The sequence below is a fragment of the Mustela nivalis genome (genome assembly GCF_964662115.1).
Source record: "Mustela nivalis genome assembly, chromosome: 7".
Classification (NCBI taxonomy): Eukaryota; Metazoa; Chordata; class Mammalia; order Carnivora; family Mustelidae; genus Mustela; species Mustela nivalis.
Window position 1 is genome coordinate 53,873,529 of NC_139026.1, and position 17,675 is coordinate 53,891,203.

A 17,675-nucleotide genomic window follows, 5' to 3' on the forward strand; every position below is an offset into this window, starting at 1 on the left:
AGCCATCAAAAGAAATGAAATCTTGCCATTTGCGACAACATGGATGGAACTAGAGCGAATCATGCTTAGCGAAATAAGTCAAGCAGAGAAAGACAACTATCATATGATCTCCCTGATATGAGGAAGTGGTGATGCAACATGGAGGCTTAAGTGGGTAGGAGAAGAATAAATGAAACAAGATGGGATTGGGAGGGAGACAAACCATAAGTGACTCTTAATCTCACAAAACAAACTGAGGGTTGCTGGGGGGAGGGGGTTTGGGAGAAGAGAGTGGGATTATGGACATTGGGGAGGGTATGTGCTTTGGTGAGTGCTGTGAAGTGTGTAAACCTGGTGATTCACAGACCTGTACCCCTGGGGATAAAAATATATGTTTATAAAAAATAAAAATTAAAAAAAAAAAAAAAACTCCCGGACACACCTAAATATCCATTAGAAATAAAACTTGTAGATAAATTTTTGGTATCTATTTAGTGAAACATTTGCATTTACTTACAAACACTGATGTAGCTCCTACGTACTGACATGGAACAAACTGCACGATATATTTTTAAACAAAAATGTAAAAAGCAATACTATTGTAGTTATGTAACATTTTTTTTTAGCAGATAGCATGCATATGGCAGTACTTCCCTAGGAATATTTTCAGAATACTATATTTTACATGTTTGCCTAAAAGAAGAGAACTAGGTGAATAAGGAACAAGTTAGGTTAAGATAATTTGTTCATCATTATGTATCTCTTATATTTTGAACAATGTGAATATATTAATTAACTACTTATATCAGGATCATTTAATTATTTTTAAATGTAAAATCTTACACTCAATCAAAATGAATTTGTTTCACATTCTCTGATGGATTCGTTCTTGAAATTTCTAAACAATAAACTTATTTTTTGGATGTATAATTTTCCTATTTATAAATTTTAGTGCTTTAACCTTGCTGAGGAATGTTTGAAAGATCATTACCCTTAATAAATCATGCATAGTAAACCAATTTGAGTGAATACCCTAAGTTTATTCCCTAATAGCTGTTAAAGAAAATATTAAAATTTTGATGACAGTAATTCTTTTAATAACAAGGGCCAGTGAACAGCTTTTCACAAATGTAATGAAATTGTTTTTGACAATCAGCAGTAGAAATAGTGGATGGCTTGAGGTGTCCACATTTTATATCCAATAAATTTTGCTGGAAATTCCTGCATCAGAGAATATATTTATTTTAGAAAGTCATTTGTCAGGCAAAATGTATCACAAATTTACAACATAGGTGCAATGATTTCAGTAGACATACAAATCGTATAACAGACATATAGCTGTAAGATTATGAAGTGTAATTGTATCTAAAACTAATGGAAATGTCAGTGGACAGCTGGAGATAGGGAAGTAGAAAGACTAGTATAGATTGGGATGTATACATAACTTAGATAGGTACACTTGAAAAATTCTTCTAAAACTCCTGAAACTCCTGGAAAGTGACCAAATGTAATAAATTCATTATGTGACATACTGTAACTACATATAAAAATATTCCAGTTTCCTATGATTCAGATTAATGTGCACAGAGTATGCATTTAAAATGCTAGCCTCACTTGCATCACAGAGGGTGCTTATATGCAGTTAAAACAGAGTGCACTTTTCCCGACTCAGCTTACTGTTTTCCACACCAAACAAAATTTCAAATATTGTGAAATGGACTATGAGAATAAGGTACCTGGATTTTAAATTTGGGGACTAGGCTACAGCATAGAGTAAAAAAAAATGTTACTTAGTATTAATTTCCCTTCAAATGACCATGAATGTAACTGATAAGAACAATTGCAAGTAGTAAAATTTATCAACGAGAACTCACCAACATTTTTAATTCTATTACTTCAGTAGTACTTCCTTTATAAGGATTCCATCACCCTACCTGTCCCTTCATGGTTTTACTTTTGTATCTCGAAGAACTTTTCTCAATGATATTTTCTGGTTATCCTTATCTCCCCGTTATCTTATCATTATCTTAAACACTCGGGTGTCCAAGGACCTTAGATTTCCTGAGAATCACTTCCACCCTCTTACTTATTTCATTGTGCACTGCTGTGTACAACATCTGCATTCCCTGCACTGACCTCTCATGTGAGCTTCATGATCATGTATCACAATGCGTGTGACACCTGCAGACATAGCTAAATGTTGAAGAGAGTCATTCAAATTGTATCTAACACTGAATTCCAATTATGCTCTAGTAACATTAATAGCAGCATCACTCTTACAACTTCTGGACCAAAAACCCTGGAGCCATCCCTCATTTGTCTCTCTTTCACACATCTTTGAAAGAAGTGTGGAATCTGGCCACTTTACACCAGCATCAACCCTGCCAACCATCATTAAATCACAACATCTCAGCGGGATGACTGCAACAGACTCTTCAGCAGCTCCCGCATCCTCATTTAGCCTCTCTGCTTCCTCCCTCAAAAGAACGCACACCAAGTAATCTCAACAGAGTGTCCAGAGGCACCCTAAAACAAGAAGCCTGTTTTTGTCCCTCCTCTGCTCAAAACCCTTAATAGCTTCTCATGCCTTCATGAAAAAATCCAAGTTCTTACACTTTTCTGATATCCTACACACTCCCACTGTCATTAAGTCTCTAACCTACATCTCTCCCTACCCCTTGTTCACCTTGTTCTAGCATTGTAGGCCCTCTTGCTATTTCCTCAAGCATGTTAAATACACTCCTACCTCAGGGTCTTTACACCAGCTGTGTCTACTATTAGGGAGCTGTCCCATCAGGTAATGCAGATGGCTGGTTCATTCAAGGTACTGTACAAACATGTCTCCAGGAGATCGTCTCTGATCATCCCATTTAAAACAGTGAAATCTCTTTCTTTTACCGTCATACACAAAAGACACTGCCATATAGCAAAAAAATAAGAGACTTCACAACACTCCAGAGCACTTATATTCTTCTAATGTGCCACATTATTTACTCAGCCTATTTGTTTGGTCCTCATTCATCCCCACCAGCACTATCATGCCTGCATTAGACTGTAATATCCGTAAGGGGAGGATACTGTGGCCTGTTTTCTTTATCAATGTAGTTTTAATACCTAGAGCAGTGCCTGACATATTACAGGCAATCAATAAACATGTTAAATAACCCAATGTCTAAAGGACCACATTAGAGATGCAAGATTACCAAGTCACTTAGTGGAAAAAGCTTTTTTCTTTTTAGTTCTTGAATGACACCAACTAAATAGGTACAAGTTGCACTCACAGAGAGAGCTGGGTTTAGATACGACTTTTCTTTCCTCATTATACTTTTACCATTTCCTGCACCCAAACTAGTTAACATGCTAGTATCACAGAACATACAAGAGAACGATATAAAAGCAAAATGTCTCTTTACCATGTTTGGAAGGACCCTCCATTGAGGAACATGGGAATAAATAATGCTCTTTTGGTCTATTGGAGGCCTGAGATTTGCATTTGGTTGCCTAGCTGAGAAGTGAGATCACATGGAATTCAAGATTTTCCCTAAGTCCCCAAGGATCCTCTCCTCTTCTTGACCTATAATCCACCAGGCAGTTCCTGAGCAGGAGAGGGAATGGGAAACAGTGACATGAAAACTTACACTGTCTGAGATAGGGGTGTGCCATCCAGCCACTTCCAGGGATGCTTAGCTCCTACTTTATATAATCCAATCCAGTAATTGTATCTTATTTTTGTTTGAATGAAGTTCTGTGGGAAAGGAGAATTAGGTATTATTTATAACATCACTGAAAATACATCACCCACAGAGGACTCGTAAAATACCGGGCACATTTATCTTCCAATGCTACTCTGATAAATGGAGAAGGCAGACTAATTTCTCCATGTGCACAGAAGAAATGGATACGGAATGATTTAATGAACAAATCACTCAACTCTTTAAGACTGAATGAAAGATATCCAGAAAGGGACATGATGGATTTAAAAACAAACTTCACATAAGATAAAGTAGATAGGTAAATAGGATTGCACTAAACCTAGAACTTCTCTCTACCTTAAAGAATATGAAAATACAAGCTTCAAATCTGAAGACATCTGCAGTATCTAAAAGAACAAACACATATTTCTATCAAGCAATATCAAAATAAAATTATCCAGTAAGAAAAAAATGGACAAAACATAGAAACACATTTTAAATAAATATAGCATATAGCCAATAAATAGAAAAAAGCCAAGCTCACTATAGATCAGGAGATATTTTACAACTATTCAATTGGAAGAAAGTAAAAATAACAACACCAAGATTGTGGTATAGTAAAGATCAAAGATCTTTAAAACTGTTGTTAAAATCATATTGAAACAAAATCATATTGAAAAATGATCTGGAATTCGTATATGAAATTGAACTTGTACAAATCCTACTGACCAATGATTCCACTCATAGGATGATTTATCATAAAAAGAGAGAGAGAGAGAGCGAAGGCACATGGGAGACATGTCTTAGAATGTTTCATGAAAGACTATTCATAACAATAAGAGCTAAAAACAACCCAAATTCCCATCATCTAGAGAATGGATGAAGCTTATCCACACTGTAGCATATTTTATTCACTTCAAATGTTCCCTTATGGAATAAATGAAACAAGATAGGATCAGGAGGGAGACAAACCATAAGAGACTTAATCTCACAAAACAAACTGAGGATTGCTGGGGGGGGGGGGGTGGGTTATGGACTTTGGGGAAGGTATGTACTATGGTGAGTGCTGTGAAGTGTGTAAACCTGGCGATTCACAGACCTGTATACTCGTGGGGCTAATAATACATTACATGTTAATAAAAAGTAAAAATTATTTTAAAACGGTAAATGTAAAGCAACAAATAAATGTTCTTTCCTAAAAGCAATGTATTTATTACCTCCCTCCATCTCTCTCTCTCTCAAATCCTCTCCCTCTGTCTTTCTCCCACTCTTCTTTCTCTCTCCTCTCTCTCTTCTCTCTCTCTCTCACACACACACAGACTTCAATATTTTTTTCACTATAATTAAATTGTATAAGAAAAAATCTCAGTAGTATATCTTTTAGAGTAGGGAAGATGGATGAGTATTACATAAAATATACTTTATCATTTCTAGGTCTCTGAAGAAACACCAAAATTAAATGTTCATTGATCGTTTCACTCACATATTTTTGTTAGATTTACAGGTATAACTACTTGTATAAAAGCCAATCTCATTTTTCTGCATTATTGAATTTAAGGCACAGCTTTCATTATACTTCTAGGCTTTGGAAAATAGCAAAAGACTAAAATCCGAAACCATTACTGTCAGAGCAATGCTGCTCTGCAGCAAAGTCTGTCTCTGGCTTCTACAGTGCATCAGCATTCCAGGGTAGGTCCTGACAACAAGGTTATCAGATTATAGACTATGCAACAGAGCTTTGCTTTACCCACTACGAAATTCACAAGGAATTTCAAGGGCTCTAGAATAGTTCACGGAGATACAGGGGCAACAAGAATAAGAAGTTTCACTGAAACTTTGAAGCCTAGAAACTTCAATGGTAGGACTAAAACTGAAGAACACTGAATTGGAAATTACAGATTACAGGGAGAGTACAGATTACAAATAAAGTAAATTTCTGAGAAAAGAAAACAAATCATTTCAAAACAGACTGACAACCACTGATGTTTAAATGAATCAAGGTATTAATAAGATGTAGCTGGATTTTTAAAATATGACTCCTTAATATGATTTCTTAGTTCATCTGTTTCTTATAGGTAAAAGTGATTTATTCATATTTTTATTTTAATAAGAATTTTATAAACAAGAAAACATAGGGCTTTTTATTTTATTATTTAATCATTATACTATTACTATCATTATTATTATTATTATTATTGCCATTGTTATTATTATTATTTTAGGTAACCTCTACACCCAACATGGAGCTTGAACTCACAACTCTTGAGATCAAGAGTCACATGCCCCACTGACTGAGCCAGGCAGGCACCCCTGAGAAATGTTGTTGTTTTTCAAACATAGGGCTTTTCACTCATCCTTCACAAGATACTATTAGAAGTCACATTGCTAAGACTAAACAGTGTAACTGGAATTTGGTGCCTAAATGGAATTATTAGAAGGAAATCTACAGATCCATTCAATTGACTTTGTAGTCCTAAATTTTATAAGAAATGGCAAATTTGATCTAGGTTGTCTCTACTAGAGAAGAGATGTTTCCTCTGCCATTATGGATTAAAAGTAAAATAAGTCAAGCAGAGAGAGCCAATTATCATATGTTTCAATTACTTGTGGAGCATAAGGAATAAAATGGAGGACATTGGGAGATGGAGAGGAGAAGTGAGTTGGGGGAAATCAGAGGAGGAGACAAACCATGAGAGACTGTGGACTCTGAGAAACAAACTGAGGGCTTTTTTGGGGGGGTGTGGGTGCGTAGGTGAGCCTGGTGGTGGGTATTATGGAAGACACGTATTGCATGGAGTACTGGGGGTGGTGCATAGACAATGAATTCTGGAACACTGAAAAGAAATAAAATGGAAAAAAAAATAAAATTAAAGTTTATTTTCAAAGAATCTTTCCAGTATATTCAGTCTCTATTTTTCATCTTTTTTCCCATGGCCACACATGAAACTGAGAGACTAATCTTCCCTTACAAGTGTGACTCCTTCCAAATACTGAAGAAGGAATAACAGAACTCAGATAATGAGAATTATCACTTTACATTGCTCACACCATTGAAGGTAGTTTTTCTTTTGCCCTGTAGTAGCCCTGAGAAGCTAAAAACTAACTCTCTAATGTATACTAAAATGTGAAGATGTAACACATACAATAAAAAGACAAACAGTAAAATGGCTCTCCTGTTCATTTTTCAAACAACGGATTTGGGGTGCATAGGCGGCTTGGTTGCGTAAGTACCTGACCCTTGATATCATCTCGGGTCTTGATCTCAGGGTCATGAGTTAAAGCCTCATGTGGGCTCCAGGCTGGGCTGGAGCCTACTTAAAAAAATAAGTAAATAAAACAGGGGTTCTTCTAGGTCCATGTTACACCTTCATCTCCTCTTTAGAGAAATCTACACTGATTAACAAGTGCTTCAAAACAAAGAGGCCAAATAATACGGGAGGAAAGTCGAAACAATGATCCTAACTCAAGACATAGGACTTCTCATAAAGCATTTAATCAAGTTTAATAAAACAGACATACCTGCTCTGCTTTATTATCAATCTTCATGAGTCTAGAACTCAGGACTTCACATGACTTCTTACTCTCCTCCCAACTTTTCTCTTCTTCTGAAAAATAGTAACAGCTTTTTCCACAGCAGAGCCAATTTTCTTGAAATGACTCATAGTCTTCATCTTGAAAACAAAAGCCACCATGATCTTCAACCACAAGGCCTCTTAGAGAAATGCACTTTACACATATTTCTGGCTTACTTCAGGCTGAACGACCAAAAATTAGGTGGTTTTCCCATTTCCCAAAAGTCTAATGCTGGTAATAGCTCTTTGCCCAAACTGTGGGTCCTAGGACTGTCTCTGACAGACCTCAAATCATCGTTAGAATTGCACTGAGAAATTTTGACTTCACAAGGACAAATAAACTGCAGCCATGTGGAGCAGATATCCTTAATTCCAAGAGATCTGTACTGGCAAAAAGTCATCCAAAAGCGTGAATTACTCAAATAATCAAATCACATGACTTTGTGAAAGTCAAGAGTTATATTAGCTATAATAAAGAAAATGGGTTTGATTTCAAAAAAAAAAAAAAAGAAGAAGAAGAAGAAAAAGAAAAAAAAAAAAAAAGGTGAGCAAAATTAAAGGACCTAACAAAACACAACATAAAGTTTTAAAATTCTGTATTGAAATGGGACAGAATGGATAATTCCATTTAAAAAATTGTATAAGTATTCAGTACATACCTATAATAGGTGGTAAAATTGAGTCATCTTCAACCTCTCCTAAGGAAGCATTTTTTTCTTTTGTGTCATTCTTATTCTGCATTGTGTATGCAGGACATTTCTGAAAAACTTCAGTCCATATTATAAAATTATGGTTGTGAATGCCTTTCATAGATCACATTATTATACTTGCTGCTTGCTCTAATTCTAAATGGCATAGTGAATGTTGTTGACTAAATGAAAGTACAATCAGAGAAAATGGTAGTTTAAAATAGTTTGAAGTATCAAAAATGAAACAGATTTTTAAATAAAAGGTAATTGCTATCTATTTTAAGTATATAAAACTTATAAAACACAAAATATAAAACTTATAAACATATACATATATGTTTATACATATACATATAAACATATACATTGGAAAATATAAACTTGAAATAAAACATTAACCAGTTTCTATGTCATCCACTCTTCAAATAAAGATTTCAACATTGGTGAGATTTTGTATTCAGTACTTATTTAGCAACTGACTCTGTACTAGGATAAGCTTGTAATTGATTCAGTGAATTTACCTAGACCAAGAACTTAGATATTTAATTCCAGTATGCAAAAGGAAAGTTAAACAACTCTGAGAGAAATAACAATATCTTCCCAAAACTCACAAATAAAAAAATATATAAAAGCATAAAATACACTTCTATGTAAGAGTGTGGGTATTAAAGGAAAAATTCTTTAAAGTTTGTTACACAACTGATAGTCTTAATTTCCAATTCTGCTACTACCAGTCATCAGTGAGAATGAGTGACTCATCATGTAAATCTTTATTTTTTTAAAGATTTTATATATTTATTTGAAAAAGAGAGAGAGAGACACACACACAACGAGAAAGGGAACACAAGCAGAGGGAGTAAGAGGGGGAGAAGCAGGCCTCCCGCAGAGCAGGGAGCCCAACATGGGGCTCAGTCCCAAGATGCTAGGATCATAACCTGAGTCTAAGACAGACACATTAACAACTGAGCCACCCAAGTGCCCCTCATGTTCAGTTTTAGGAGCTAATACCAGAGTGTATCAGTTTAAGTCCCTTTACAATGTATGAGATCATGTAGATCCACATACTTTCAAAATTTGGTAAAGTTTTTGCTTTGCCATAATTAAAAAAATAATTTTCTGTATTTATAATCTCTGCTTCCTAATGTTTGAAGTATAAGCCATTGCAATCAGGCTTTGATGATACCCACCATTCAACTGAATCTACTCTAGCAAATATCTTTAGTGACCTCTCTCTGGCCAAATTTAGTAAGCATACTGTTGGCCATTATTTTACTTGATCTTCTGATACCATTTGGAACCCATGACTATCTTTACCCTCCTTCCATATGATGTCATAATGTTTTGGATTCCCTCGCACTTCTTTAACCAAAGCATCACTGTTTTTTTCACTTCCACCTATTCTAAATGTTAATTTTCCTAAGAATCATCTTCCTCCATCAGAAAGGATGAATACCCAACTTTTGTAGCAACATGGATGGGACTCAAAGAAATTATGCTGAGAGAAATAAGTCAAGCAGAGAGAGTCAATTATCATATAGTTTCACTTATTTGTGGAGCATAACAAATAGCATGGAGGACATGGGGAGTTAGAGAGGAGAAGGGAGTTGGGGGAAATTGGAAGGGGAGGTGAATCATGAGAGACTATGGACTCTGAAAAACAATCTGAGGGGTTTGAAGTGGCAGGGGGGTGGGGGGTTGGGGTACCAGGTGGTGGGTATTACAGAGGGCACAGATTGCAGGGAGCACTGGGTGTGGTGAAAAAATAATGAATGCTGTTATGCTGAAAATAAATAAATTTAATTTAAAAAAAAAAAAAGAATCATCCTCCTCGCCATTTTTCTTCTAGAAAATCTATTCTCTCTAGTTTTATAAGGTAAAGCATGGTCTAGATTCTGCTTTCCTCTATTATGCTTACCAATACTTGTTACATTAATTGATGAAAGTTCAAATTATATCTCTAATCTAGGTATCTCTCTTGATCTCCAGACTTTTAGTCCTACCATATGCATGCTGATGGTCTGCAACAACTATCAAAAATGCTCACTCTAAGAGACTCAAACCAATCTAATTCTTTCTGTTCATCTCCACTGATATGCCACAACTTCTCACTCCTCACCATTATTCTCACACACACACACACACACACACACACACACACACACTTGATAGACCAATGTTTTTTGTAACATTTGGTAGAATATATTTGCCAAAGTATATAGCCTGACATCAAATGGTATCACTAATTCATTTCTCTCCCTCACACATACCCTAACAATTCTACATAGTAAATATTTCTCATAAACGGTCCCAATGCCTCATCACTTAAGACCCTAATTCAGTCATTCTAACTAACCCTAATTCCTGAAATATCCTCCTGTCTGGTCCCTCCACCCACTTTCCAGTCCATTCAAATTGACTTTTCCCAAATCTCTCTATGTTCATCTGACATGAATCATGTTTTCCCTCTGTAATATCTTCCCAAAGTTCCTTTTGGTTTTTAGAACAAGTCTAAAATTGCTTAACATGATATTAAAGTTATCATCAATTATATACCTAGCCACCCTGTTTTATAGCTACTTCTTTTATTTGCCCAGAAACTTAAATCTCCTCACACGTTAATGCTTCTTTTGTTCATCTTGTTCTCTGCCTAGATGAGTCTTCTCTTCCCTGACCTTCCTGATTAAGTGATACCTAACCTTCTTATTATATCAATTATTATCTCCTGGAGAAAAACTTTCTTGACCTCCGGGACTATCCTTCCCTCTGATATCTTCATGCCATTACCCCAGCACTGACAATATTTATTTTTAAAACTGCTTCACTTAAAAAGTCTTCCCCTTTAAACTAAGCTCATTGTGAAGTGACTTAAAATTCCTATGTCCTTAGTATACATAGTTCCTGAGCCAAAATTGTGTTGAAAGAATAAACCAAAGATTTAATAACATCAGGGAAAAGATATTAAGAGGAGGTGTTGTATAGATAGTGTACAAATTGACATGCAATAGGGGCTCCTGGGTGGCTCAGTAAGTTAAATGTCTCCCTTCATTCAGTTCAGGTCATGATTCCAGGATCCTGGGATCAAGCCCTGTAACGGGGGCTCCAAGCTCAGCCAGAAGCCTGCTTCTCCCTCTCCCTCTGCTTGCTGCTCAATCTTTGAAAAAAAAAGGAACTGATATGAAATATATAAGTGATACAGAAAATATATCAACCTTTATTCCTCTGTGATTTTATTAGAATTAGAATATGATAAGGAATGTAATATACAAGTAAAGATTTTTTCCAATTCTTTGATTATATAGAAAACCTTCTTCCACACAAAATATAAGGATGAATATATATGTAAGCTACACTACACATTTCAGCCAAATTCTGTGCTATTACAACTATTACGTACCCTCTTTTGTGTAGCATAAAAACTGACAGCCAAATAATAAAATCATCATCATCAATATTATCATCAACACCATTATTAACATCTGATAGGACTTCATGATTTACACGGGCTCTGCAGAAACCCAGTAGTTATATCATTTATCACTCTGGCTCGTCGTTCTCATAAGAACTGTGTATGTCTGATACTCACATATAGAGCTTAAGCCTGTGATTGCCAACAGGAGGATAACACACATAACTCCCAGGGATAATGCAACAAAATGCCATGGAAATTCTGTACAAATCAGAAGGCAAAATATACAGTAAGCATTGAGCATAAAAACACCCGCAGAATTAGAAGGAAATGGAAATTCATTCTGGAACTAAAATGAATGTCCCTATTCACTGTGATAATAAAACTCATTGAATATGACATTTAAGTATGTCCATTGATATATAAAGAGCCAGACATAAAATATCAAATAAGTATAGACATGATTATTATGACTGCACTTTTTCTTATTTGACATCATCATGTTTTCAGAAAACAAAATAAACTGAAAAACCTTTACCTCTCTTTTTATCACCTGGTCCTCTTTTGCCCTTCTGTTTCCTTGAATTGGGTGCTTTAAGGTCTGTATATGTCACTCTCTCCTCGTTCATTTTTGAGGGCCGCAGTCAAGGAACACAGCTCAAATCCTATGCAACGTTTCATGAGGCATGAAAATAACATGATCTATCATGAAGGAACAGGGACAGCTAAAAGAATGATGAGCATGATCATCTGAAATAAGCAAGTCAAAGTATTTATCTGGGAACATTAGAAAGAAAATTATTTTCATCTTTGCTTTTTGTAATGATTTACAACAGTGATCCTACACAATTAAATAAAGGTCCATTACGTTTATGGACATGTTATGCTAAGCTTTCACTGTTTTTATAAATATTGAATTAATTGCCAATATTTAAAAATGTACATTATATCCCACATTACCTAAAAGTCTAGATTTATAACATCTTTGGAAAAATATTTAAAAATGTACATTATATCCCACATTACCTAAAAGTCTAGATTTATAACATCTTTGGAAAAATCATGTTTATCACTTAGTGCCTGTTTTATGCCCCAATAGGTACTATGCTGACACCAAAAAGAGTAACTCCCTCTTTAGTAAGACAGACTCTGTACCTGCCACCTTACTTATGTCAGACCTCACTCATTCATTCACAGGAACTTCATAGTCACTGGGTCATGACTCCATTTCCAAGTGTGAGGAAAATGTGGAAATCCTGGGATTCAAGGAAAGGGAGTTTAGGAAGTGATATTAAATGAGGGAGGCATAACATGTCATTCTAACCACTAGGCTGCACAGGCGTGCTTTCATTTCTCCTGGGAAATGAAGAAAACTGAGTCTCCGAGACATGTAGTATATACAAATATATATTGAGTTCAAGCATGTATATTACATAGAGCTTGTGTATCTTTATATAAATAAATGATCCTTCACCCAACTTAACTTGTATAAACAATACCTTCCAAAAAGTACTTAATAAACTCTCTCCCTTAAAATATAAATAAATACATAGTGATTAAAGAGGAGAAAACATTTTCCCAAAAGAATATTTTTGGTAAATGTAGAAAGCAGCAGTTAACTGTTTTTCCTAAATAGATTTGATTCTTGGGTTTTCAAAATACCTTAATGTTTTACCATTTAATTATTTTATAATATCAGGAAACTTTATTTGAACAATCATCTACACTGATATAATGTATAAACACATTGCCATTTGTTTTTCAATGAATATTCTCTCTACCAAAGTGCCAAATCAAATAGTAAATCTTGTGTCAATGTCATGTTTTCTTAGCTAAGTGGTTTCTGTTTAATAGTATTTTAATTGAATATCTGTATTAAAAAATAACAAGGGGGGTGGGGTTATGGACATTGGGGAGGGTATGTGCTTTGGTGAGTGCTGTGAAGTGTGTAAACCTGGCGATTCACAGACCTGTACCCCTGGGGATAAAAATATATGTTTATAAAAAATAAAAAATTAAAAAAAAAGAAAATAAATGTATGAATATAAAACTGGATATGATATAATAGAAAAATAATATTCTCAAAACAAAAAACTTTTTTTTTTATTACACTGAGCTGAAAGGTGAGAGAATTTAAGCTTTGGATAATGCATTGCTAACTAGTTAGGTAGCACCCATAGAGATAGAGGGGAAAAAACACAGATTTATATATTAAATATTCCTTGAAATTAAAGAGAATTACTTAATATTCCTTGAAAGAGAATTAAATATTCCTTGAAATATCTAAGGGTTAAAAAATCATATTCTGCGTAGGAAATATTCTGACCCACTCTCATTCTGATCCATTCATGTCTTCATTTGCAGAATAAAGTTAATATTAGTTATGAATTAATGCAGATCCCAAAGTTTTTATGCAACATTTCAAACCGCCCCCCAATTTCACACACAGCTTTCCTGTAGCAGATTCTACTTTATCCCTCTTTGCTCCACAATGGGACAGCACAGGCATGGGGCACACAAGCTCTCTGGCTGCAATACCTGCTTCCGGGCCTTGGGATTTCACCAGCTGGACAATAGCTTGGTCAGGAACACAGCTGCGATGTCCTGGCTCTGAGGCCTTTCACCTCTGCTTTGATCTAGGAGGTACCTGCTGATATGTTGCACTGACTCTCAGAGAGACCATGTCAGAAGAAAGATAGCCAATGATCATGGGACATTAGATATTCCCCCCACCACAGAGTTTCCATTGGTGTCAGCATTAACTCCTGCACTCAACTCTGAATCAGACAAGAGTCATAGAAGACTCAAATGTTAAATCTTAAACACATTTTTGGAATCACTTTAAACGTAGGATTTAGCAGGTAATATGAAGATTGAAAAAAAGAGACCTTCTCAAAATATCATAAGATTAGGAAATGCTTAACAATAAAATTTAAAAATTATAAGAAAAAAAAAAGAAATATCCATATTCAACCTGACATGATTCATACATTTTCTTTTCATGGAATGAAAGTGAGTTCCCAGGTGTTACATATATACAGTAAAAATAAGGAATGCCAAAATGTGTACACATTTTACCCTCTATTTTTTAACAAACATCCAAAGGGTAGTCAGATTGTTTAATATATTAAGTAAATCTAAATACCTAAAAATTGAGATATTTGAGAATTAGAAAAACATCATATTTCTAATTCTGGTATTCTCTTCAAATTGCTAGAAGAAACAATCTCTTTAGTAAAAATTAAGACAGAAACATTGAGACACAAAATTTTGAATAGTTTTCACAGTAGCCCTTTTAGAGCATCAACATCAAATTCCTTTGTTCTATTACTTCTATCAGAGCGTGTTCAAAAATATATTATGAGTTTAACTCATTAAGCAGCTCTAAGCCCTATGTAATCCTAGAACTCAGTGTTAGGCAGGAACAAAATCAGTTTTGCTTTGTTTTTCATATCAACCACATTAACCTGTGTACCTCAAGGTTCTCAATGCTCTGCTGCTTTAAAATTCTTCTTAGAAATATGTAGTTATAAGAACTGGAATCCATTTCTATGCCAGCTACACCAAGTGAAGTATTTTCATTTCAAAACACTCTCCCACGGTTTGAGCTTCCTTTTCCTTCACTTCCAAACACGAATGTCTTATCCTCCTCTAAATAATGATAGTAGCACTTGTGAGAGTCTCTAGCTCTTTTTCTTGTAAGTTTGCCTTTTTCGCATACAGTTTCTTTGCTAAGATCTAACTAATACTTTTCAGGAAGTAGGTTTCTGACATAAAGAAAGAAAGCATTCTGCAAATTCTCCATGCAACAGGGCTTTCTCTTAAAGGCAAACATGGTCTTTAGGCATGCCTGTGAACTGAGATCTTCCCGGTCCTGGTGTAATTACTCCGCATGGCAGCTGCCCATCTCTGTCTATGTCTTGTATCAAATCCCCAGTTCTAAAATATGTCATTTAGCAGAAATATATTTGATTACTCTTTTTATGCTACTAAATGCTATATACCTTACTGGTAAAGGATGGTTAAACCACCAAACTGACTGTGAATGTGTGTTTTAGAGGGTGAACAGTATGACTTCTAAACTCTCAGTGCAGTGCTGACTTCTGGGGTGTGGGGCATGAAGACTGACTGTAGTTCACACTTGTCTGCTTCTGAAGCAGCAGCTGAGTGAAGTGACTGACTTTGGAAGTCCCAGCCTTAGGATCAGATCCCATAGGTGGTATTGAATAAATACGTGTTAAGAACCAAATGGAGAATTGACTCTAAAAGTTTGCATACATTCACAGGAATTCATTGCCTCTTACCTTTTTGAAAGTTAAATAGATTATGTTTATCATTGTGTAATATTAACTGGCCAACCAATGCATATATATCTCTAAAAACTTGGGGCAAACCACCAATGAAAAACACTTAACTGGCATTTTTCGTTGTTAGAGCTTTTTAAATAAGATGGCAGGTTTATCATACTAAAATAAATATAACAGGTTTTAGTAAACCTATCAAACTGTATACCTTTAAATATTTTTTCAACAGTATTAGCAAGCAAATATATAAAGTATTATTGTCAGACTCTGGACATACAACTTTTTAAGAGTGACTTTGAATTTTCTAACTACTATGAGGAATGAGGTTATTATTATTTAGTTAACTATAAAGGCACTATACACAAAGATCTTTCTGTCTTTAAAACACCCACACACTTTTGTAACCAATGTCAATGTATTTTTAGTGCTTCTAAAATTATTTCCTATACCTCTTTTCTACTTCAACTTTTCTTTATTATGTAAGATTTCACTAAGATATCACTTGTATTCACTATTTTGACATTTAGCAAGCCTAGCTCGTGACAAAGAAAAGTAAAAACTATAACAACATTGAATGAAAAAAAAAATTAAGGTAGTAGAAACTGCAATTTAACCTGAAGATGAAATCATAAGTAAATAAACTGAGGAGAGAGACAGATGTGTTCATGATAGCATAGGTAAATAAAACAGAGCAGAATGACAGCAGAATCTGATTAAGCAGTGTGAACATTTTTTTTAAAGATTTTATTTATTTATTTGACAGACAAAGATCACAGGTAGGCAGAGAGGCAGGCAGAGAGAGAGAGAGGAGGAAGCAGGCTCCCCACTGAGCTGAGAGCCCAATGCGGGGCTCAATCCCAAGAACCTGAGATCATGACCTGAGCCGAAGGAAGGCAGAGCCTTTAACCCACTGAGCCACCCAGGCACCCCTAGCCTGAAATTTATAATAAAGCAGTTAGAGCACATAGAATTTTGAAAGAATGTTCCAAAAACAAAGGTTTAATTTTTTTATTATGCTTTTCTTATATATTATTTTCATTTATTTGTTTTTATAATAAAGTTGATAGACATTAAGTGAGTGTGAATAAATTAAAAGTAATCACAATCAAAATTCTTGGTTACATTAAGACAAGGAATAGAGACAAGTGATTTACTCTGAAAACAAATATGAACATATGAACAGAAATGAAAACAATGAAGGGATACAGTTTGCTTTATTTTTGATCCTTAGAATATTTCTATGTGTAGGTTTTTATTAATAACATATATTGGTAGATTAAATTTCAAATTACTGGCAAGGATTTCTGTTACACTTTTGCCTTTAGTAGCTAAAGACTTGGGCTCTGATTTGCCTTCTCCAATCACTGTATTGGCATTTTCCTTACCTTAGTTTCAAGAAGAATCTTTAGTTCAGTAAAGTTGTCAGCAGAAACATACCTATCACTTTTTTTAAAAAAAAAGGTTTGTTTTTTCTCGTACTTCAGATTTTTGCTGTTTCTCAATCTTACACTCTATCTTGAACGATTATGAACAACAGTTATGTTTTTACATGAAATGTCAAAGCAGACTTGCCTGTTTTTAAGTCACCTATCTTTAATGTCATTTTGGAAGCAGCAGCAATGCAAAATAGACCTTTCTAAAAATTTGAATTATCTAAAAAGTGAAAGATATTGAGTTGATTATCACTTGTAATTTTAATTAGAAGTAAATTTTAATTAGAGGGTTGGGAGATGCAAATATGGTGCCATAATAAGAAGACCCTAGGCTCATTTCATCCCTCAAAAACAACTGGATAATGATCAAATCATTCTGCATACCCAAGAAATTGACCTGACTGAGAAAACTCTACAGCTAGAGGGAGAGAAGGACCCACAATGAGGAAAATAAGAAATGCAAAAACATGGTGTGGGGAAGAAATGGAAGAAATGGAGCTGTGGAGGCGAGAGTCCTAGTCATGGAGAAATGTGAAAGGGAGAAACTCAGAGGGGCAAGTACATGGAGAACATTTAGCCAAAACATGAGAATACTTCCCC

The 17,675-nt window shown here is 34.9% G+C and overlaps 1 protein-coding gene across 1 annotated transcript; it reads right to left on the minus strand.

The window, feature by feature from the left end:
• Positions 1–1,073: 1,073 nt before the first annotated feature.
• On the minus strand, positions 1,074–11,967 carry LOC309870234 (T-cell surface glycoprotein YE1/48-like; the record flags this gene model as incomplete). The annotated part of the gene is made up of 6 exons (XM_082742427.1): positions 1,074–1,200; positions 3,618–3,724; positions 7,191–7,342; positions 7,903–8,010; positions 11,516–11,599; positions 11,877–11,967. The coding sequence occupies 6 exons, from the start codon at positions 11,965–11,967 to the stop codon at positions 1,074–1,076; spliced, it is 669 nt and encodes a 222-aa protein (XP_082598553.1).
• Between the last annotated feature and the right edge of the window lie 5,708 nt (positions 11,968–17,675).